This window comes from Indicator indicator, chromosome 9 (genome assembly GCF_027791375.1).
Source record: "Indicator indicator isolate 239-I01 chromosome 9, UM_Iind_1.1, whole genome shotgun sequence".
Lineage (NCBI taxonomy): Eukaryota > Metazoa > Chordata > Aves > Piciformes > Indicatoridae > Indicator > Indicator indicator.
In genome coordinates, this window is record NC_072018.1 from 34,242,290 (window position 1) to 34,265,281 (window position 22,992).

Genomic DNA, 22,992 nt, shown 5'->3' on the forward strand with positions numbered 1-22,992 from the left:
AACTTGAGCAATAGGAGCTGGAAACAAAACACAGGTTTTCCTAGAACTGAGGGACGTGTTCATCATAATTGCTGATGGTCAGAAATATATTTCTACAACACATAACACTTCTAAAGCTAAGAGAGCTACTTTTGAAGTTATTTGTAAACGCTTGAGAGCTCTTCCTAGCCGTTTCGGAGCCGCTCCGTTGGCTATCCCAGCCGTGGCCGCTAGAGGTCAGGCGAGTCCCGCAGCGCCTCGGCGCTGGAGCGGCTGCGAGGCCGCCGAGCACCCCGGGGTGCCTGCCTTGGACAGTATCCCCGAGCGCCTATGCGTGCGTGAGGCAGGAGTCTCGAAACGCCGGTAGATCGTTAAGGATGTTCTAACCGAGGGAATGTTCCGGAGAGAAGGGTGCAGACCGTGCGTCCTCAGCCAGCCTGCAGATGATACCAAGCTGAGTTGTGCGGTTGATACGACTGAAGGAGGGGATGGGTGCCATCCAGAGGGACCTGGGCAGGCTGCAGAAGTGGGCTGAGGAGAATCTCATGAGGTTCAGTATGGCAGAGCGTAAGGTTCTGCACTTAGGTCGGGGCAATCGTCTATATCAGTACAGTCTGGGGTATGATGAAATTGAGAGCAAGCCCTGCAGAAAAGGACTTTGGGGGTTCTGGTGGGTGAGAAGCTGGACATGAGCCAGCAATGTGCACTTGCAGCCCAGAAGGCCAGTGGCATCCTGGACTGCATCAAAAGAAGTGTGGCCAGCAGGTTGAGAGCGGTGATTCTGCCCCTTTGCTCTGGTGAGACCTCACCTGGTGTACTGTGTCCAGCTCTGGGATCCCCAACACGAGACATGAACCTGCTGGAGTGGATCCACAGGAGGCCACAAAGATGCTCAGAGGACTGGGGAAGGACTATTTAGAAGTGTTTGTAGTGGTAGGATGAAAGGCAATGGTTTGAAGGTGGAACGGAGCAGAGCAGATTTGGGTTGGACATCAGGGGAAGTTCTTTACAATGAGAGTGATGAAATACTGGAACAGGTTGCTCAGGGATGTGGTTGAGGCCCCATCCCTAGAGACAGTCAAGATCAGACTTTGTTTCCTTGGGCAGCCTGATGTAGTTGGAGTTGTCCCTGCTCTTTGCAGGGGTGTTGGACAAGATGACTTTTGAGGATCTCCTCCAACCTAATGCAATCTAATAAAGCTGTTCTGTGTTAAAGCTGGTTGCCATTGGCCTCTATGCTATGATCACAGCACATGATGAATGAATTCTTTCATTACATTGGTAAAAACACCAAAAGTTCTTAAGACTTACACTGGTCCTGGCTAAGAATTAACTTTTTTTTTTTTTAATGGTTTAATGGGAAAGAGTCTCTGTCTCTACCTAGCATGGGGCCTGCATGTCTGAAACTTGGACTGACTGGGAATGGACTTGGGCAGCTTTTATGCCAGCATCACAGACTGGGGTAATAGAGACAGATAAAGCCTGTGGCAGGTTCCCACCTATGCAGAAAGCCCTTCCTGAGGCAGACGAATAAAATAATTGCACTTTGGCCTTTGTGTCTTTTTCAGTGGTGGAGCATTAACTTGACCTTACAAAGGCATAATGGCTCAGTTTCTGCCAGCTGATTCCCACACTGCTGTGTGTAATAATAGCCAGTACTCAGCCTTGTTTCTGCCTTACAGGAAGGCACTTTTTCCCCTTTTTTTTTTTTTCTTTTCTTTCTTTTTTTTCCTAAATTGCACCAATGTTGATCTTTGAGATCTCTGCCAACTCCAACCAACTGATGACTGAGCTTGCTGAGTATAATTATTTTAAGTGAGTCCTAAAGCTTAGATCCACCTGACCTGAGATGCCTTAGGCAAAAGAATTTTGAACTGGGCTGCTCTCTTATTTTGTCAGAGAAAGGTGAGCATCTCCATTGGGCAGACCAAATCTTAGGTGTGTTGTGCTGGCTTTTGGAGATGGTTCTCTACCTGCTCTGGTGCTGAGGCTCCCAGCTTAGTGTGCACTGGGGACATGTCCTAGGTGAAATTATCTGTGCGCAGAGGCTTTGGATCAAGTATATAGAATTGCCCATATGCCATAAGAGTAGAGCAGAAGTTTTGAGACCTATTTATGGCAGAATTTTTAGGATCTAATCTCTTTTTTGTAGGTTGGAAGATTATGATCATCTCATGCCAATCTGGACACATCAGAATGAGACTCTGAAAGAAACCTATAGTGAACATTTCCTTGCTGATCTCATAGCACATCAGGATGAAGAAAACCAGGCTGTTGTCTGTGAGGTCAGTCTGCCATGAGCTGTTTGTCTGATCATAACATTAGTGATGTCACATATGAGTGACTGCTCACACTGCTGGTTAGTGAATAAAAAGAACAAGCTCACTTCTGGAAGGTAGAATTTGGGTTCTGAACACCACATATTTTGTGTCTTTATTTGGGAGTGATGTCACCTATTAAGTAAATGAAGCAGCAGTTTTTGGTGACTGGGTAGATTATTTCCAAGTGGTTGGAACAGACCATCTTGAAGAAACCACATTGCCATTTCACACATTTGCATTATAGATGCCCAGTTTTCATTCCTGGTGAAAATGACTATTACATGTGAAAGTAGCCAGTAATGCTTTGACAGTTAAAAATGATGTGGATTGTTTTTTCCATCTCCTGGCTGAGGCAGTCAGGTTTTGGGGTTTTTTCTTGAGTTGAAGACAGAAAGCCAGGCATCTTAATTTAAATAAGAAAGAGGTGGTAATAGTTATCCTGCTGGAAATTCCTGTTAAGATTTTCATGTGTTAGTAATTGTGCATGGCATGGTAAGCTAACAGGCAACATAACCTACTTAATTCCAGAAGTCTGCTTTCCAAAGCAAATGATTTTGTAAAACCTTAACATGTAATCACTGCCATCAGAAGCCAAATGGGAAACAATAAACCATTAGTGTAATAGCACATTGCAGAGGGTTATCTTTATAAATAAAACATTTCAATTGTCCATTTAGAGCTCCATATGATACCAGCAAAAGGTGTTTCAGCCCCTCGTAGTTTATTCTTGCCACCGCTGCCACGGATTGGAAGGGCACCTCCAAGCAAACCCAGATAGATGCCAATTTTCCCTGCAGAGAATGAAGCTGGCAACCTCTTTTTGCACATATGGTAGATGGATTGGTTAATCAGCCTCTGCTGAGCCTTGGGTCCAGAATTACAGAGCAGCCAGACAACTGCAGCGCCCCAGCTTTTGTTCGGTTACGCAAACAAGGCAAACGAACAATCACTTGTTGTTGGGGGGGGAGGAAGAAATATTAAACTTCTTGATTTGATTTTTGTTGGAGTGCTGATGGCCTGATAAAACAGCTATAGACATCCAGCTGCTGCGTTTTCATTACATTTACAAAGGAGGCTTTCATTATGATACATAATTTGAATGTGTGTTTCACTGGAAAGTTGCATCTAGTAGTAAAAATTGAAGAGTTTCTTCTAGAGTTGTCTTAGCTTAAAGCCAAAAACCCCTTCAGCATGCCAGTTCTCATTTTTCAGAGCGTTATTTCTTTCTGGAGACTGCAGCTTTCTGGACAACTTTTAGCAGGAGTCAAACACTCAGAGGAAGGTGGCATTTCAGCACTGCAGAGCTCTCGTTTGTTCCATACTTGCCAGGGTACTTATTTATTTATTTTAAAGGATCTTAAATTTATTCAGGGCTTGAAAATATTTATTGCTCACTATTGCTGCAAATAGTATGTCCCACACATACTATATGTGGTATTAGATACTGTTTATATCCTCATGTAATTGCTTTCTGTCTGAATCACTGTCATAAGGAAATAAAATACTTTTCAGTGGCAGCACAACTTCATTTGCAAAGCAGTGCTTAGTAATTAGTCATCCCTCATGGCTGGCTAAAACCAGATTTTGCTTTAGCTCTACTTTAAGTTAAATTACACTTTTTTGGAGGTATGTAGTTCAGGTATTTTTTATTTACTGTAAAAAATGTTTTATTGAAGCTGTAGATCACTGTTTGGTCCATATATGTAGTCCTAATGCTCTTGCAGACCTATCTGACAAAAGAATTCTACTATCTAATATAGAAGTCCTAATGCACACATTAGAAGGAAAAGATATATTTTCAACTTCTGCTGAAGCAGTTTTTCTGTACTTTTCCATTGTGCACAGCCAGAGATGGAGCACTAAATTCATGTTCCAGAAATTTCTTTTGTTGAATTTTGTTGTCCTGAACTAAAATCATATGCTCAGCCTTTACAATGCTGCTTTTATATTCCAGGATGGTGACACTGCAGTAGGATTCATGAGCTTATGTTCTCAAGTAAATGTTTCCTTGTTTCAAGAGTGTTTTCAGCTAAGGCTGTTCCATGGGCTCTGTAAACCACATCCTGAAGATATTCTCAACATGCCACAGCAGCCCAGCACTCAAGAAGGTATCTACAGTCTGCAGTACTGGATAGATGGAGGGCTGAAACACCTTTGCTATGAGGAGGCTGAGGGAGCTGCAGTTGTTCCGCCTGGAAAAGACTCCTGGGGGACCTTATGGCTGCCTTCTAATACCTGAAGGGAACCTGTAGGAAGGCTGGAGAGGGACATTTCATAAGGGTGTCTAGTGACAGGACAAGGGGGAATGATTTGAAGCTGAGGGAGAGGAGGTTGGATCTTAGAAAGAAGCTCTTCAGTATGAGGGTGATGAGACTCAGGAATATGTTGTCCAGGGAGATTGTGGATGCTTTCTCACTGGAGGTGTTCAAGGCCAGGTTAGATGAGGCCTTGAGCAGCTGAGTCTAGTTGAGAGGTATCCCTGCTCATGTCAGGGAGGTTGGAGCAGATGATCTCTCAGATCCCTTCCACAGAGCCATTCTATGATAGATTCAAGGTGCATTCATTTCTAGCTTCTGAGTAGGTTCTTCAAAAGATTGGTAGAGGATGTAGGTTCTGTGAGTGGTGAGAGAAAAGCAATTACTGTCTCCTTTTTGTAGAAGGTTGCCTGGGTTGTTTTTTCTCTCTGACTCAGAAATGATGGTTGGTTGTGGCAGCTGCTCTATACCAGGTATGGGATAGCTTTCCAAAACTTGAGACCCGGGGTTAAGCATCAAATGTATTTTTCTACCAGTTAGCTACAGTTGTATGTTAATTGAAGACTTCATTTGTAATCTGGTTCTAATGCCACAAAGTTGATCAGAGGGCTGGAGCACCCCTCCTATGAAGACAGGCTGAAAGAATTGGGGCTGTTCAGCCTGGAGAAGAGAAGACTCCAGGGAGACCTTATAACCACATTTAAATATCTAAAGGAGATCTACAGGAAGGATGGGGAGGGACTGTTTAGAAGGGCCTGTGGTGATAGGACAAGGGGCAGTGGTTTGAAACTGGAGCAAGGCAGGTTTAGGTTGGACACCAGGAGGAAGTTCTTTCCCATGAGAGTGATGAAGTACTGGAACAGGTTGCCCAGGGATGTGTTGAGGCCTCGTTCCTGGAGACATTCAGTATCAGCCTTGATGTGTCTCTGGGCAGCCTGATGGAGTTGGAGGTGTCCCTGCTGACTGCAGGGAGGCTGGACAAGATGACCTTTGAGAGCCCCTTCCAACCCAATGCAATCTGTGAATCTTTATGCGTCTTTCTGTCACTAACTAAGCAGCTGGTTATGTGGCTGTTATGTTGTCCCCCACTGTCTTGTGTCATCTTACTTCCTTGTAGCCCAACTTCTGCTCTTTCTTTATATTTTGAGATCTTCTAGGGTACAAGATCATTGGGAAATCAGGGACTCTCTATTCTTTTTTGATAGTGGCTATGATAAAACGACACATCTACAAGCCACAATACTGCAAATTATAAACCCCAGAAGCATAAATACTTCACCTGTGTGTAGAACAGAAGTGTCATGTACATGATTGACAGTTGTCATCTTCATTTTTTCAGTGTCAAAGGGCTTTTTGTGCAGAAGGGCAACATTTTACTCTCTACTAATTGTCACTAATAGAATTGAAAAAAAAACAAACATAAAAACCACCATTAGATTGTGGTCTGTCTGCTTGTCTGAACATAAAGCAGTAGGCCAAAAAGGCAGCTAGGGAGCTGCAGAGCAGTCACCAGCTGGTATCTCAGAGCTGACAGAAAAGGGAAGATCAGAGCTGCTCCTATGGGCTTCCCCTCCCCTATGAAGAGGCATCGTGCAAGTCAGAGCTGAAGGAAGCCAGCTTGTCTGCTCCTGTGTGTTCTGGAGGATTGTTTCAGAATAGGTCACAGACATATGTAGAAACATAAACAAGGCTGAGGGAGGAAGAAAGATCTCTCTTGGGAGTCTTTCTGAAAATCAGTTGCAACACTGTCTGGCCAGTGTGCTCTTGGTGTGACCCTGCTTGGGCAGTGGGCTTGGACGAGGTGACCTCAGTGGTCCCTTCCTGCCTTTACCATCTTGTGGCTGTTACCTGTTCTGGTAAAACCCATAGACACCTTTGTGTGCTTTCCTTGTCCAGAGAACGCGAGCTGTATGCCTGCTGGGCCTTTTAATGAGTGAAACCATTTCAATTTGCTATCCAATACCAGCATTAGCTTCTCTTAAGTTAGAGAAGTTTGTTATTGATTATTGAAAATGTGCTTGATATCATCATAGAATCATAGAATGGTAGGGGTTGGAAGGGACCTCCAGAGATCAAGTCCAACCTCCCTGCCAAAGCAGGATCACCTAGGGCAGGTCACACATCAATGCATCCAGACAGGTCCTGAAAGTCTCCAGAGAAGGAGACTCCACAACCATTTTGGGCAGCCTGCTCCAGGGCTCCAGCACCCTCACACCAAAGAAGTTTCTCCTCATGTTGAGGTGGAACTTCCTGTGTTCCAGCTCATACCCATTGTTCCTTGTCCAGTCACTAATTAGTAGTGAAAAGAGCCTGGCACCTTCATCTTGACAGCCACCCCTCAGGTATTTATAGACACTGATAAGATTTCCCTCTCAGCCTTCTCTTCTCAAGACTAAACAGCCCCAGGTCTCTCAGTCTTTCTTCATAGGAGAGATGTTCAAGTCCCTTTATCATCCTCATAGCTCTCAGTTGTCCTCAGCCCATCGATCCAGACTGTCCAGATCCCTCTGCAGAGCCTTCCTACCCTCAAGCAGGTCAACACTCCCACCCAGTTTAGTGTCATCTGCCTGCTTACTGAGGGTAGACTCACTTCCCTTATCCAGATCATTGATAAAGATACAAAAGAGGACTGACCCCAATACTGAGTCCCTTGATGGGGAGGGTCACCAGGCACCTTACATCAATAGAGGTTGTGGACTGTCTTTTAGTTTATTTGAAGGCTGAGAATTTAAAATGCAAACTGCATTTCTTGTAGAGTAATTCTGTGTTCCTAAGAGAACGAAAAATAATGAAATAAAAATAACAACAAACCAACAAAAAACCCCCAAACACCAACCTCTTTTTTCAAGCTCTTTCAGTTGTGAGACCACAGGTTGATGTTATTTTTCCTCAAAATGTGATGCTGAATAATAATGAAAGAGTGCACAAAAATCTGTCTTTAAGCCAGTATTGATATGCCACTTACGTTTCAGGGTAATTACAGTAATTTGGTTGTTACTCTATATGGTGTCAGGAATTAGCAGCAAGAAAACATGATGCAGCAGGAATGATTCAAGGGCTTTTCATCAGGCTTCATGGTGAACTGGCTTCTTAATCCTGCTGCCTGTTACCTCTGCTAACAACCCAGCAATCACTGGATTATTTTAATTTTCTCTTTGTTCAGGTTCTCTACTTCCTTTAGTGCTACAATATTTATGTCCTTGTCCCAGTCACTTGTGTACAGCGTAGAAGTAAACAGCGATGCAGCCACGTTTGACACTAGTGATGGTGGAGCCATTAAAGGATTTCCTTGTTGTACAAAGTCAGAAACAACATATCAATATTTACATGACAACAGGAGACTTGTATTAATTAACTCCTGACACCTGCAAGGCTGTTTATAATGAGAAATGTGACTGGGTTAATCAAGGCGACATTTGATCATTTCTGTGAAGTCTGACATCTGTGATACCCCTGGAGAAACCATGATTTCTAACCCCTCTGTTTCTTCTTGCCCTGCATATTGTCTCTGCATTCTTCTCTACTACCAGAGAAACAGATTTTCAGATAACAGATGTAGTAAAATACTTTTGGCTAAATTATTTTAAACCTTTGAGGAGTTTTTCTTTTTAGAAGAGCTTATTGCTGTGTGCAGAAATGCTTACGTTGGTGAATGTAGCTTAGGTGGGGTTCTCCAGGTGAAGTTCACAGAGAGGAGTGAAGAATTCTCTTGTCACAGAATCACAGAAATAGCCAGACTGGAAAAGACCCTCAGGATCACCAAGTCCAACGCTAGAAAGTTCACCCCTAAACCATATTCCCAAGCACCACATCCAAACAACCTTAAAACACGTCCAGGTTTGGTGTCTCAGTCACCTCCCTGGGCAGCTCATTCCAATTCCTGACCACTCTTTCTTTCTTTAGAGACACACCAATAAGCAAAAAGAAGTTGAGAGAGCTAGTTAGGTCTAGGACCTGGGAAGGGAATTTAAATCTGTCTGTTGTCCCTCCTTGTGCCAGTCAGTACGGGTTTTGACTTGATTAGGCTTTATCTTGAACTTCAGTTCTTTTAGGGGAACTAATCTGAGAATCAAGAGTCCTTGCTCATCCTTGTGGTGATCAGAACACAAATTAGTAAGAGGCACAGGGTTTGAGACACCAGTCAATACACTAATGACTCATCTTAGTCACTTCAGATAGGTACAAATTTATTGCATGCAATACACAAGTGAAGAATTGCTTCCAAACTGTGTCTTGTTGAGTTCTTATTTTACAACTAATTATCTAACTTTTGGTTTTGCCTTGAAATCAAATAGTCTAATTAAGTTCTTAGCCAAATAATGATAGGAGGGTCCATTTTAGCTGTGGTTGTTAAAAATAAATCAGCCTTTCAATAGAGGTAGTCTGACACACTCTAGTTATTGCTGTGACTCTGAGGGTTAAGCTCCTGTTTTTAAACCTGATCCGTTTATTCTTTTTTTTTATTACTCAGATGAAGATTTAAGCAAGCAAACAAGTCAAGAAACTGAGTCTGTTTCATCTGGAAATGCTGAAGTTATTCAGGACCAGGATGCAGCTGTGCAGGTAGCACCAATGTATGCAGCAATGCTGGTAACATTCAAAGATAACAGAAAACAAAGGTGGAGGCTTCTAGGACAAGAAATGCTTCTTACTTCCACTTCTGCGCTGTCCTCTGCCCAGGTCCACATTGTTACTTACCTACTGCGTGTGGATCAGAAGCTGCTCTAGATTCTGAATGGAGATGGTTATTAATGGGATGAGTTCTCCCATCCAGTTCCACCCTAATAGCCAGCCAGTATGGGGTAGGAATAAAGTGGCCCTGAGAGAAGGATGAGGACCATGTTTGTGCAGGCCTGCTGCTGAGTAAAGGCATGTGACAGCACAGCTTTTAAGTGGGCTCCTCTGCAGATGTGGAGAGAGCATTCCTGTATCACAGGGCAAGAATTCTCATACTCTGAACATCTGCAAGTCCTGAGACTGTGGAACTGAGGAACTGAGCTAAAAATCTGTGGCTGACAGAAAGCAACCAAAGCTGACAAGGAGCAATATAGCTTCATTTGCCCCTGTAATTTGCAGAAGTTAAAGGGCACATGTTCTGTCTGTGCCTCTTCTGTTGTGTGAAGCTCAGCTTGATAAAAGACCATTACTATGAAATGTCTTGGTGCAGCATAAATCAGCAGGGTCTTTGTCCTGAGAAACTCTATATGGTTGCATCTGTATTTTAGTCTCTCAGCAATGTATCAAAGCTACTCTGCTTTTCTTCTCATTGCTGTTCATTTCCACAATAGCCTCATTTTCTTAAAACAACATATTTGTAGCTTACACATATTTTCAATTTATGTGGAAACAAAAAATTTTCTATCAATTTTTTTAAACTTTTCTGAAAGGTGAATATTCTATTGCCTCACAAAGTGACTGTAATGTTAACTAGTTGGTGCATGTATTGCTCTTCAGCACCAATGTGGATCTTTTTAAAGGTTATTTTTAGCCAGTGTTTCAGAAACAAATAGATACCACAGTAAAAATACCTCCTTGAACTTCTGTGTTTATGAAACACAAGTGAGCATCAGAGAATGCCAGGTTGGAAGGGACCCCAAGGATCATCTGGTCCAATATTTCTAGGTGATACTGTAGTTGAAATGAGATGGCCCAGCACCCTGGAAAGCTGAGTCTTAAAATGAGATTAATGGAGAGGAATCCACTGCTTCCCTTGGGAGATGATTCCAATGTCTGACTGTTCTCATGAGGAAACATTTTCTTCTGAATTCCAGTGGAAATCTCCCTAGCAGTAACTTGTCCCCATCACCCCTTGTCTTTTCCATGTGGCTCATTATAAAAGGGAGCCTCCACTGTTCTGGCAGGCATCCTTTATGTACTGGTCCATGGTAATGAGGTCTCCCTTAAGCCTTCTCAAGGCTGAACAAACCCAGTGCTCTCAGCCTTTCCTCATGGCAGGGCTTCCAGTCCTCTGATCATTCTTGTACATCCCTGTGTGTGTGCTTGGAATCCCACAAGATAGGAATGATGCAAAATCTTGTAATTAAAAATTGTAGCTATTTTCTGAAATGCTGTAGCTGCTCCACTGTCTGTTGTTACTGCAGAAGGATGGAGCCATTACCATTTCCCATACTGACCTGCTGTTAGATGATGTCAAAGATCTGAAAGCCTCAGCCACACTTCCTGAGACCAAAGAACAAGGTTCTTTTCGTCCAGTGTACAGAGGAGCTTCAAATGCTTTCTGCATCCAAGTGTTTTGCATTGATGAGAAGCATGAAACTAGGTAAGGATGGATAAACAGTTCCTTCATTACCAATCTTACTAAGTTTCCTGTCTTACGTTTTCAGGGCACATCTGAAAATGATAGCATCCACTGAAGTTAGGTTGTGCTTTTTGTGACTTCTTGGGTTTGTTTTGGGGTTTTTTCCATTTCTTTAACCATCACTAATAACTTACTCAAATTTTTAACCTCCAGCTGCAGACTTCCATCTCTTGTGGGGACAAAAAGTTGAGAATTTATTGCTGTTGGAAAAATGCTAGTTGAAGTTGTGGCAGAAGGCCACTTCTTCCTCTGAAGAAACACTAATTACAAAGCTGCCTCACTGCAGGAAGATCTGGACCTTACAATACTGGCAATCTCATTTCATGGAGCAATAAAATGGTATTTAACTCTGCAGTTAAATAAGCTCATTTCCAAACACTCAATCTCCCATCACTGAGAGAATTGATTCACTTTTCTGGAATCCACTACAGCAGGGTGAAGACAGAGGTTTCTTTTTTTTTATCTTAAAGTGACTGCTGATGATGATCTTGGACTCTAGGACCCTGGTGGAGTAGGACAGATCTATAAATGTGGTTTCAACAATTTTTTTCTGCCAAATTCCCCTGCACCCTTGAAGAGCAAACCTATACTCAACCATATCAGCAAAAACCTCTCCAGGATACTCAAAAAGTAGATAGAAAGAGGCTAAGCACACCCAAGGTCTTGCACATTTTCTAACACACGTAATTTCTAGAGACATGAGTTATCCATAGCAAGGAGTTTATAGATGGAGTTCATAGATTCATAGAATGGTTTGGGTTGGAAGGGACATTAAAGATCATCCAGTTCCAACCACCCTGCTATGGGCAGGGACACCTTCCACTAGACCAGCTTGCTCAAGGCCTCATCCTTTGAGGCCTTTGAACACCTTCAGGGAAGGGGCATCCACAGTTTCCCTGGGCAACCTGTTCCAGTGTCTCACCACCCTCACTGGAAAGGATTTCTTCCTAATCTCCAGTCTAAATCTGCCCTCCTCAAGCTTCAATCCATTCCCTCTTGTCCTATCACTACAAGCCCTTGTAAAAAGTCCCTTCCTGGCTTTCTCCTAAAACCCCTTCAGGTACTGGAAGGCTGCTATAAGGTCTCCCTGGAACCTTCTCTTCTGCAGGCTGAACAGCCCCAACTTTTGCAGCCTGTCCCCATAGGGGAGGTTCTCTAACCCTCTGATCATCTTTGTGGCCTCCTCTGGACCTGCTCCAGTAGTTCCATGTCCTTCTTATGATGGGGGCAACAGAACTGGATGCAGTAAGCAGGTGGGATCTCATGAGATCAGAGCAGAGTTTGACAGTTGTAGTATTATCTGAAAAAACGATCTTTCTACTTGTAATAATAGTCCTTGGTGACTGAGAGATTCTGGATGTGGCTGGATTAAATGAAATTTAGGAATAAACTTCCTGAAGAAAAAAACTGCAAAGTCCTTGAAAACTACTTTTATATATTAAGGTGTTTCATGATTGAGGAGGGCCCTTTCCAAAGGCATTGAACACTGAACCTGCTACAAATGCAAATACCTGAAGTTACCAAAGCAAAGCAAACACATTGCCTTCTTGGTGAATATTTACTGAGTAATATAGCTGGAGGAGAGAGGAATGTCTGTGGTGTACACAGAAACACTGATTCATGTACATGCAATAGAACAATCACTCTGCAGACTCCATTCCAGAATAATTAACTTATGCATAGCCTAGTCTAAAATATAACTCAAACAAGATAATTATTCCAAATCAAAACTACTTTATTTAAAAATAATGCAGAGATGAGTGACTTGCTCTGGAATGGCTCCTTCATATTGAGACAGCAACATAAAGCAGTGGTCTATACCTGTGTCAGGAAATAATCTCTCTGGAGAACAGCTGAGTTTTCTACTTGTAGCATTCTGCTTTGGATCTGCCACTTTTTTTGCCCCCTTCTGACATTCTGTCCTTCATATGCACCATTGTTGTGTCTCTTAAAGTTATCTTCGCTGCATTTATCATTCAGCAGTCCCATTTATTTATCCCTGGAGACATCTCTCTAACAGTTTGGACTCCAAGATGGATATCAGTGGAGAATATAGCATTCCTTTCTGAAGAATTGTCCTAAGGTTAACTCATGCAAGATCCTCTTCTCAGAGTTGAGGAATCTGTAGATGTTGGTGTTTTCAAATATTTCACTTGCGTGCTCCCCTTGCTTGCATTTGCTTGACCCACCTGTTTGTGAAAAACACTAGAAAAGCAAATATGTTGAAAGGATGGCATGAGGTCATCCTGACTGTATCTCAGAGTCTTGTCCTGGAGTTTCTGCTGCCCCTGCACAGCCTGAATCCAGAAATGGTTGGTTGAAAGCATAGGTATGATTGCATCGTAGCCCCCAGGACAAGTTTACAGCTGGGGAATTTGTGCTAGCCAGTCAAGCTGCTGAATGTTTCCACCTCTTAAATGCAGAGCTGTTATGGGGCTTGTTAGTGCTTTAGTGAAATGCAAAGAACTAAGTTACTGGTTTCTCAGCAGATATTGATACCTTCTAATGCCCCTTGAAGAATCCCCTACTTCATTTCATAGGTTCATTGAATGGTTTTGGTTGGAAGGAACCTTGAAGATCATCTAGTTCCAACCCTCCTTGACATGGGCAGGGACACTTTCTACTAGATCAGGTTGCTGAAGGCCCCATCCAGCCTGGCTTTGAACACCTTCAGGGAGGGGACTTTCATGACCTCCATGGGCTACCTGTTCCAGTGTCTCACCACCTTCATTGTGAAGAATTTCTTCCTAGTCTCCAGTCTAAATCTGCCCTCCTCAAGTGTCAATCCATTCCCTTTCATTCTATCACTACAAGCCCTTGTAAAAACTCCCTTCCTGGCTTTCTTGTAGCCCCCTGTCAGGTACTGGGAAGCCACTATAAGGTCTCCATGGAGTCTTCTTTTTTTTCTGGGCTGAACAGCCCCACCTAGAAATTATTTCTCTTTTAATTCAATAATATTATTGGTGAAGTAGTTAATGGCAATTTAATTACAGTTTTGGAGGGAGGAGGAGTTTGAGCAATATATTTAGGTAACATATCTCTAGTCTCTTTCTTCAAAAGCCACATTTTGTGTGGTGGGAAATATTTCATAAAGCTTCAGCATAACTCTGATAGTTTTAGAGCTCTGATATCTGAAACTGTAGGAGAAACAGGAAGAATTTGTTAGATTGCTCATGTCTCACATTTCACTGTCACCATGGAAAAGAGAGCAGAATTACTCTAAACCAGCAGCTGAGAAGTGGAAAGAAGCAAAGTACTCAAACCCCATTTCTAGGTATTGATGTTCCAGTAGCCTGCTAAGGTGACATCGATTGGGTTGTCCAAGTGGGTAGTGAGAGAACTGGAAGAAAATATTGTGGGACAGAGCAACCGCCGTTTGTAACCTCAGCTGATGTTTGCTGTATGCTGGTGCTGCTCTGACAGAACATGAATGACTTCTGAACAATGTCAGAGTCAGGTTTTTTTCTTTTAGTGAAGAGCCCAATATTTTGTTGTTATTTCAGACAGTGGGGGTTAGCCTGATGACCAGTGATGCTTTAAGCACTAGAAGTCAGCACCCAGTGTGCAGCTTGCAACATCTGCAGTAGATTAAATGATGAACTAGCAGCACTGTGTGATTAGTACAGAGAATGAATGCCCCTTGCACCTGTGGGGATGTAAATGTGGAAGTGTAGAGGATCTGTCTGAGGTGTGCTTTATTTCACAGTCTTTCCTCTGGGTTGCAGGTCGCTGGATTTTCTGCATGATGTTTTCAAGCTTTTTCCGGTATGTATGATTAAAGTTTTAATGTTTCTGTGAATAGAATCATAGAATGTTAGGGGTTGGAAGGGACCTCTAGAGATCATTGAGTCCAACTTCCCTGCCAAAGCAGGACCACCTAGGGCAAGTCATAGAGGAATGTGTCCAGATTTGTCTTGAAAATCTCCAGAGGAGGAGACTCCATAACCTCTCTGGGCAGCTTGCTCCAGAGCTATGTCACCTTTACAATAAAGAAGTTTTTCCTCATGTTGAGGTGGAACCTTTGTGTTCCAGTTTATACCCATTGCCCCTTGTCCCATCACTAGACATCATTGAAGAGACTGGTCCCGTCTTGACACCTACCCCTAGATATTTATAGACATGGATAGGATCCCCTCTCAGCCTTCTCAAGACTAAACAGCCTTTCACCATCAGAGAGATGTTCATCCTTGTAGCTCTCCATTGGACTCTCTCCAGGAGATCCCTGTCTCTCTTTAATTGGGGAGCCCAAAACATGATGGGAAGGAGTGCAGTTGTCAGCCAGAGTATTGGAATGTGAAGGCCAAGTAAGTAGCTCAGAGAAACATGCAACGGGTTGTTATCCTGGGCTGAGTCCCCTGAGGGGTTTGACTCCTCTTCTTGGTTGCTTTTGGGCTTTATGTTGTGTACACAAACCCTTTGTTTATATTCCATAGGCACTTAGAAAACAAATGTTTCCAACTCCTTTAAAATCATGTCTAGATCCAGACTGTAGTGTGCTGAAGGAGGAAAAAATGAGATTCAGATAATATCTTCTTACTGAAAGATACCCAATGGAGTAATCAGCCAGAGTTAAACAGATTAAACATCTCTCAGATCTGTGTTACTTGGGAGTCTCTCAGCATGCGTCATGTTGCATGAAGCATTCCTTCTGCATTGTCAGAGTTCTCCAACATCCCAGTGTGCAGTGAGATTACCTTAAAATGTGTATTCAATGCACAAGGATGAGGGAGACTCTGGTGGAAGGGAGCCCTGAGCAGTTTGAATGGGTGAAATTATTTGTGGCATGCAGTTTTACCTCCAGAGAATGCTCTCTTCCATCTGAGAGCATTCAATGGAGATTCCTGCATTCCTTTGCACCTCTGCAGCCTTCAGAGCACAGATCCCTGGACAGTTACACCAACTGCCATTACAGTGTGTTGTGGTGTGTGTAGTGCACACACCCCAGCAGTGCCAGATTCTTTTGGGACAAGCTGGACATCCCCACACCCATGGATTCGAGTCAGTCTGTACACACTGCCTCTTTGGTCAGCATTTCAGGACATGCCCTAGTTGTGGCCTCACTTGGTTGCAAATGTGCAAAAGAACACCAGACAGGCATACATTGTCCTGAGATTTCACTGTGGAAGAAGAGTAAGGTAGGAAAAAAAGTACCTTTGGAGGGAAAATGGTAACCCTAATAGTGCTCCTGCTGGGCAGTTAGATTAGATGATCATTGCAGGTTCCTTCCAACTGAAATATTCTATTCTACTGAGGAAGAAAAGAGGAGGGATGATGGGGAGAGAAAAAAGGACTCTTAGGGAATATCAGGTATTAAATAACTCTTCAACAGGAGAGCTAAAAGGCCCATCACTGTGAGCCAATTTAATGTTGGGCTCCTCAGTTCCTCTGCAGCCCTGGAGCCAAGCCATCTAAGTAGAGCAACACTTGGTGCACACACATGTTGTAAGCACTGCATTCAGTTTTCCTGTCCCCTCTAGTCAGAAGCTTTTCTGTAAGGTTTACAATGAGATCACTAAGAGCCTTTATTGTCTGCAATTTTTCTTCAGGACAAAGACTTCTGTGTCATCCTAGTGCCACATCATGTCCCAGAGTCCCACCTGCTCCGGAGTTTTGTTCGGGTTGTGCCTTTCTTTACTTCCAGACTCGATCGTGAGCTTTACCTCTTCCACCGTGCAGCATTGATCAAGTGAGTGACAACAAATGATGTGCTCTGATCTGCTTTTGCCCAATAGACTTGGGTCATCCAACCTAGCACCAAAGGGACGTTCCTCTGCTGACTCAGGCCAAGCTGCTGTGCCACAACAGCTTGCAAAAACAGTAGGTCAAGTCCCCAGAACAGTATAGCTGCATAGCACAGAGCTATGCCTAAAGCAGTTGCCAAAAGGCTAATCATGTCCCGGGCTGCATCAAAAGAAATGTGACCAGCAGGGTGAGAGAGGTGACTCTCCCCCTCTACTCTGCTCTCATGAGACCCCACCTGCAGTACAGCATCCAATTCTGGTGCCCCAGCATGAGAAGGACATGGAACTGCTGGTGCGGGGCCAGAGGAAGCCACAAAGATGGTCAGAGTGTTGGAGAACCTCCCCTATGGGGACAGACTGCAAAAGTTGGAGATGTTCAGTCTGGAGAAGACTCTAGATAGACCTTATAGCAGCCTTTCAGTACCTGAAGGGGTTTTAAGAGAAAGCCAGGAAGGGACTTTTTACAAGGGCTTGTAGTGATAAGATGAGGGGAAATGGATTGAAGCTTGAGGACTGCAGATTTAGACTGGATATTAGGAAGAAATTCTTTCCAGTGAGGATGGTGAGACACTGGAACAGGTTGCCCATGGAGGTCATGAATGCTCCCTCCCTGAAGGTGGTTAAGGTCAGGTTGGATGAGGCCTTGAGGAAGCTGGTCTAGTGAAAGGTGTCTCTGCCCAAGACAGGGCGGTTGGAACTGGATGATCTTTAAGGTCCCTTCCAACCTAAACCGTTCTATGATTCTATGAATTAGGAGCATAGCTAAATAACTTGGCCTTTGGCAATGTTACTGCAGCTGTCTTCCTTCCCATTCTGGAGGGAATTCTAAGCCTCCTCAGATGTGTCTCTACACAGCACTATACTAGACAATGCAGAAATGAAGTAGTTAGTGACTCGATTTTTAAAGAACCTAAAAATGACATGAAAGTGTAAAAAAAGAAGCCTTCTGACTGCCAGCATCTGTATAGAGATTCCTTTCAGTAAAAACAAAGTGCAATAGGCACTAACTGAATAAGGATGAACAGTGGTATGGACAAGGACCTTCCTCAAGTTACCTCAGTATGGACCAAGGTCAGCAGGGAAACATGGTGCAGAATTTGGCCCTTTGGATGTGGGTCAGGTTGCCTAACATTGATACCTGAAAGCCTGATGGAGATGTACTGCTTGGAAATGTGATATAAGTCCCATAATTGGAAGGCAGTCCTGCATTGCTGAAACATGCAGAGCTCAGCAGGAACCTCACTAACTATCTATTGTCATAGAATCATAGAATGGTAGGGACTGGTAGGGATCTCTAGAGATCACTGAGTCCAATCCCACCATCAGAGCAGGATTACCCAGAACAGGTGACACAGGAATGTGCCCCAGATGGGTCTTGAATGTCTCCAGAGAAGCAGACTCCACAACCTCTTTGGGCAGCCTGTTGCAGTGCTCCATTACCTTTACAGTAAAGAAGTTTTTCCTTCTGTATTCCAGTCTTTATCCATTACCCCTTGTCCTGTGACAGGACACCATTGAAAAAAGACTGGCCCCTTCTTCTTGACACCAATCCTTCACATATTTATAAACATTAATAAGATCTCCTCTCAGCCTTCTCTTCTGCAGACTAAACTGCCCCAGGTCCCTCAGCCTTTCCCTTCATCACATTTTATATCATTTTAACTCTTTATTTTCCTGTTGAATCATTTCTTTCATACCTGGCAATTTCTGTGACACTCTGAACACTTCTGTAGTCTGAAGTAGTGGTGAACAGGGACACAAAACCTCTCCTGCTATGATGTCTGCTACATGGTATGAGTTTTCCAATGCTTCGTTTGTACAAGAAGCCTATAGTGGCCCAAACACCAAGCTTAAATTATGGCACAGTTAGAGATTTCCCTGGGTTTGTCTTAATGTAGCTAAATACTGAGTGGCTTCAGAGAAATACTTCTGGTTTAATTGCATACTTAATCACCTTTGGTGGTGTACAAATAGCTCACACAGGAACTGCCAGGCTACTCTTGGACCCGTGCAGAAGCTTTTATCATGAGACCAAAATGGGCTTCTGTGTTCAATGGAAGAATCCAGCTGGCTGGAGAGGAAGCCACTGGAGTAATTCTTGTTAATCTCAGCCACAGCTGCTCAGTAATCCACCAGTAGGACTGGTAGTCGGATGTCCTCTTGTGAATTTGGTCAAAATTAAACTTGTTATTAAGGTTTTTACAAACCCTTACAATTCTGATTAAATTGTGCACATTCCAAATGATAGCAGCCCTGCCACGAGCACAGAATAGTAGCATTACACACCCAGCTGTGCAGGGAAAGAAGGAAAAATAGCTTTTCATTGAGGACCAGGATGAGAAAAGCTATGGAAGAAACCAGGTGAAGCTTCTGGGAAGTTTCTGAAGAGCAGATACTCTTAGATAACCCCAAAATCTGCAAAAGTAAGAGGTCGATATATTGTACTTGCACTGAGGGCTCTCAAAAGGCATGAGAGTGAAAAGGAAGTCACAGAAAATGGATTAAAAGAAAAACAGGGCTAAGAAGATGGGAATATGAAGACATGAAAGGGCAAAATCAGAAGAGGCACAGGCACAAAATGAGACACTGATTAGTAAAGGTTGTAAAAGGAGTAAGAAAAAGTGTTAAGTACACAAAAAGCAAGAGTGCAGCAAATGGAAGTGTAGGCCTGCTACTTAAGAGTGAAGGAGAAAAAAATAACAGAGGACAAGGCATAGCCTGAGATGCTTAATGGGCACTTTCCCTCAATTTTCACTAAAAAGCTTAATAATAATAATAGCATCCTGGTCCCCGAGCAGTCAAAAGAATTGAGCAACTAGAATGAGTTAATTCACTGCTGGAAGAGAAATGGGCACAGACCTTGGATAGTCCTTCCCACTGTTTTATTCTTGCAGTGGATCTGGTGGGTTGGTTAGTTTCTTTAAAAACCAGTTTCAATTCTTTTGCATGTTCCCTGTTTCATCATAGTTCTGATCATCTTTGTGGCCCTTCTCTGGACCTGCTCCAACAGCTCCATGTCTCTTATGCTGGGGGCCCCAGCACTGGATGCAGTACTGCAGGTGGGGTCTCATGAGAGCAGAGCAGAGGGGCAGAATTCCCTCCCTCATCCTGCTGGCACACTTCTTTTGATACAGTCCAGCACACAGCTGCCTTCTGGGCTGCCAGCGACCATTGCTGCTGCTTGTTGAGTTTTTCATCAACTGACATCCCCAAGTCCTTCTCCTCCAGACTGCTCTTGAGCCACTCCTCACTCAGCCTGTTTGTTGTGTGATCTTCTGTTGCTGCATAATTAGTTAAGGTGTGTATTTGGAGCAAGAGTCACAGCAATCAATTTCATCTTCTCAAAGTGGTGTTTCGTGATTCTGGAAGGCATGTTATCTTAAACATGGAAACTGTTGTCTTCAATTCATCATAGAGTGAAATTTTACACTCTTTTTCCTTTTTTTTATTTTCCCCCCTACAGGTCATTTAATGTAAGAAAGGCAACAACCAATGACCTGCTTGGTGTCAAAATGCTCCTTAAAACCCTCACTTTGAAAGAAAGTATACTGAATGACTTCAGGATATTTACTCTGGCTCGCCGAGATCCAGTGAGTATTTCTGGCAAATAGATTTATGAGAGAATGGATGCATATTGGTTAAAAACATCCAGAACTTATTACAGACTCTTCAAATGCTGGACAGAAGGAGGCTGGCTGCATGTTCAAGGGCACACCATGAATACTGAGTCAGTTTTGGGCCCCTCACTTCAAGAGGGACATTGAGGTGCTGGGGTGTGTCCAGAGAAGGGCAACAAAGCTGGTGAAGGAAAAGCTGAGAGAACTGAGTCTGTTCAGTCTTGAGAAGAGAGGGTTTAGAGAAGACCTTATTACCATGGACCAGTACATGCAGAGTGGCTACTGGGAGTATGGAGACTGCTTTTTTACAAGGAGTCTCATGGAAAACACAAGGGGTGATGGAAACAAGTTAATGCTGGGGAGATTCCCATTGGTCTTCAGAAGAAAATGTTTCCCCATGAGAACAATCAGACATTGGAATCATCTCCCAAGGGAAGCAGTGGATTCCTGTTCCAGCAGGTCCACATCTCTCTTGTCTAGGGGGTCCTATAGCTGGACACAATACTCCAGGTGAGGTCTCACCAGAGCAGAGCAGAGTGGCAGAATCACCTCTCTCGACCTGCTGGCCATGCTGCTTTTGATGCAGCCCAGGATGCCTCTGGCATTCTGGGTTGCAAGTGCCCATTGTAGGCTCATGTATCTTCTCATCCACCAGCACACCCAAGTCCTCTCCTGAAGGGCCGCTCTCAATCTCATCATCCCCCAGTCTGTGTTGATATCAAGGATTGCCCCAGCCTAGGTGCAGGACCTTGCCCTTGGCCTTATTGAACCTCATGAGATTCTCCTCAGCCCGCTTCTATAGTCTTGTACACAGATTAACCCTTTATGCCTTGAGGTTTGCAAGAGTGGCTAAATTAGGGTAGTATGTAGCATGTGCACTGGGAGCAGAGTATCTTAACTGTCATCATATGGGCCAAAACCAGATTGCTAACAGAACAGAAAACATGCATGTATTGCTTTTGCCTTACAGGATGGGATCCCAGTACAGACTTTTGTAGCAGAAGTCATGGATCAAATAGTTGGCATTTCTGTCATCAGAGATGAAATGGTAATTTCTGTTTCTGTTTTGCATGAAACTGTAATAGTTGGCCTTCAGCACTAAAGGCTGAGTTTTGTGCTTGCTGCCATATGTATACCTAACAGAAAGTTGGTGTAAAAGACACTGCTTCTGTGCACCGTCCTTCTAAATTTGCCTTTTTAACTTCCTTCTCCAGCAGAAGATTATGACTCACACTGAATTTCAAAACAAATAAAAACCAATGTTGCACATTATTCTTGCTTACTTTTATGGCATTCTGCTATGGCTGAAAAGACAAACGGTGGATTATTGCTCAGTACTTTTAAACAGTCACTCCTGTTTTCAGAAATTCACTCTTAATTCTATGAAGAGCTTTGAGATAAGAACATGCAGGAGTTTCTCTTTAAATGTACCAAAATCCCAGCCACAGGAAAAACTTGCTGGAGGGCATTTCTTACACAGCTATTCTCTGTCGAACTGCCCTTTTTCACTTTAAGTTTTGAGAGGGCAGTCTGGGCTTCTCTGGCTTGAACTCAGCAAAAGAAAGGATTTTTTTTCTTTTCTTTTTTTTCCCCCCCATAAATGTCTACTGACCTGTATCAGACATTGCGGTGACAGAGTCAAAGATGTAAACAGAGGTGGGTGAGCTGCAGGAACAGATTTGATACAATAGAAAGATTTGCAAGAAAAGATGTTCAGTCAGTGTGCTTTAATTAAGAACAACTTCCACAGGCACTTAATTTTGGTGTTCTCTGGCCCTTCCTGGAATACCATAAATGTGGCTGTTTCATCACCCCTAATTTCCAGGTTCTTGTTTTCCAGGATATTGAGTATATTCGATCACATTACAACATTGAAGATTTTATTAGCTTCAATCACTACCAGCAAGAGGAACATGGCCATCTTTACTACTTTGCTTTAAATCCTATATTTCATCACTATGCAAAACACTTTCTGAAGGAGATTCTTCGCTTGGCCCACAAATCCTGTCTTTACTATCCTATTTATCCACAGCATGTGGAAGACAAGGTAAGGAGACAGTTACTTGTATTTCTTGCATTAAATATTGTCAGCTTTGCTCTCTTTCTTTTTCCTCTTTGTTTCTGTGGGTGACTGTAAACAGGGATTTTTCTCAGCAACTTGCAGCAAGTTGTACTTTCTGGAGCGCCTCTGCCATAAGGATAAGCGGAGGGAGCTGGGGTTGTTCAGCCTGGAGAAGAGAGTACCTGGGGGGACCTTATAGCTGCCTTCCAACACCTGAAGGGAACCTACAGGAAGGGTGTAGAGGGACTTTTCATGTGAGTGTCTAGCAATAGGACAAGGGGAAATGGTTTGAAGCTGAGGGAGAGTAGGTTTAGACTGGATCTTAGGAAGAAGTCCCTCAGTATGAGGGTGGTGAGACTCTAGACTATGTTGCCCAGGGAGGTTATGGATTCCCCCTTCGTAGAGGTGTTCAAGGGCAGGTTGGATTAGGCCTTGAGCAACCAAGTGTAGTTGAGAGGTGTCCCTGCCCATGGCAGGGGGGTTGGAACTAGATGATTCTTAAGGTCCTTTTCAACCCTGACAATTCTGTGATGTGTTTTGTCATCAATCTCATGTTTAAAAAGGGAACACAAAGTAAAATTTTCAACTCATGAATGTGTAGCCACCTGAAGGCACTGTCTGGCCCAGCCTAATCACCTCATCTCCTGCCAGCATTCATGGGGAACACAGGGTATCTCTGGAGGGCAGTTCATCCCTCA

General features: G+C 43.4%; 1 protein-coding gene across 1 annotated transcript in view; it reads left to right on the plus strand.

The window, feature by feature from the left end:
* Positions 1–22,992, plus strand: part of CFAP61 (cilia and flagella associated protein 61) — a 108,470-nt gene that overhangs the window by 10,565 nt on the left and 74,913 nt on the right. The window contains 9 exon segments of the mRNA XM_054383385.1: positions 2,132–2,264; positions 4,255–4,408; positions 9,027–9,118; positions 10,657–10,835; positions 14,600–14,639; positions 16,421–16,560; positions 20,079–20,205; positions 21,203–21,280; positions 22,073–22,279. Of these exon segments, the coding sequence (XP_054239360.1) occupies positions 2,132–2,264; positions 4,255–4,408; positions 9,027–9,118; positions 10,657–10,835; positions 14,600–14,639; positions 16,421–16,560; positions 20,079–20,205; positions 21,203–21,280; positions 22,073–22,279 (1,150 nt within the window).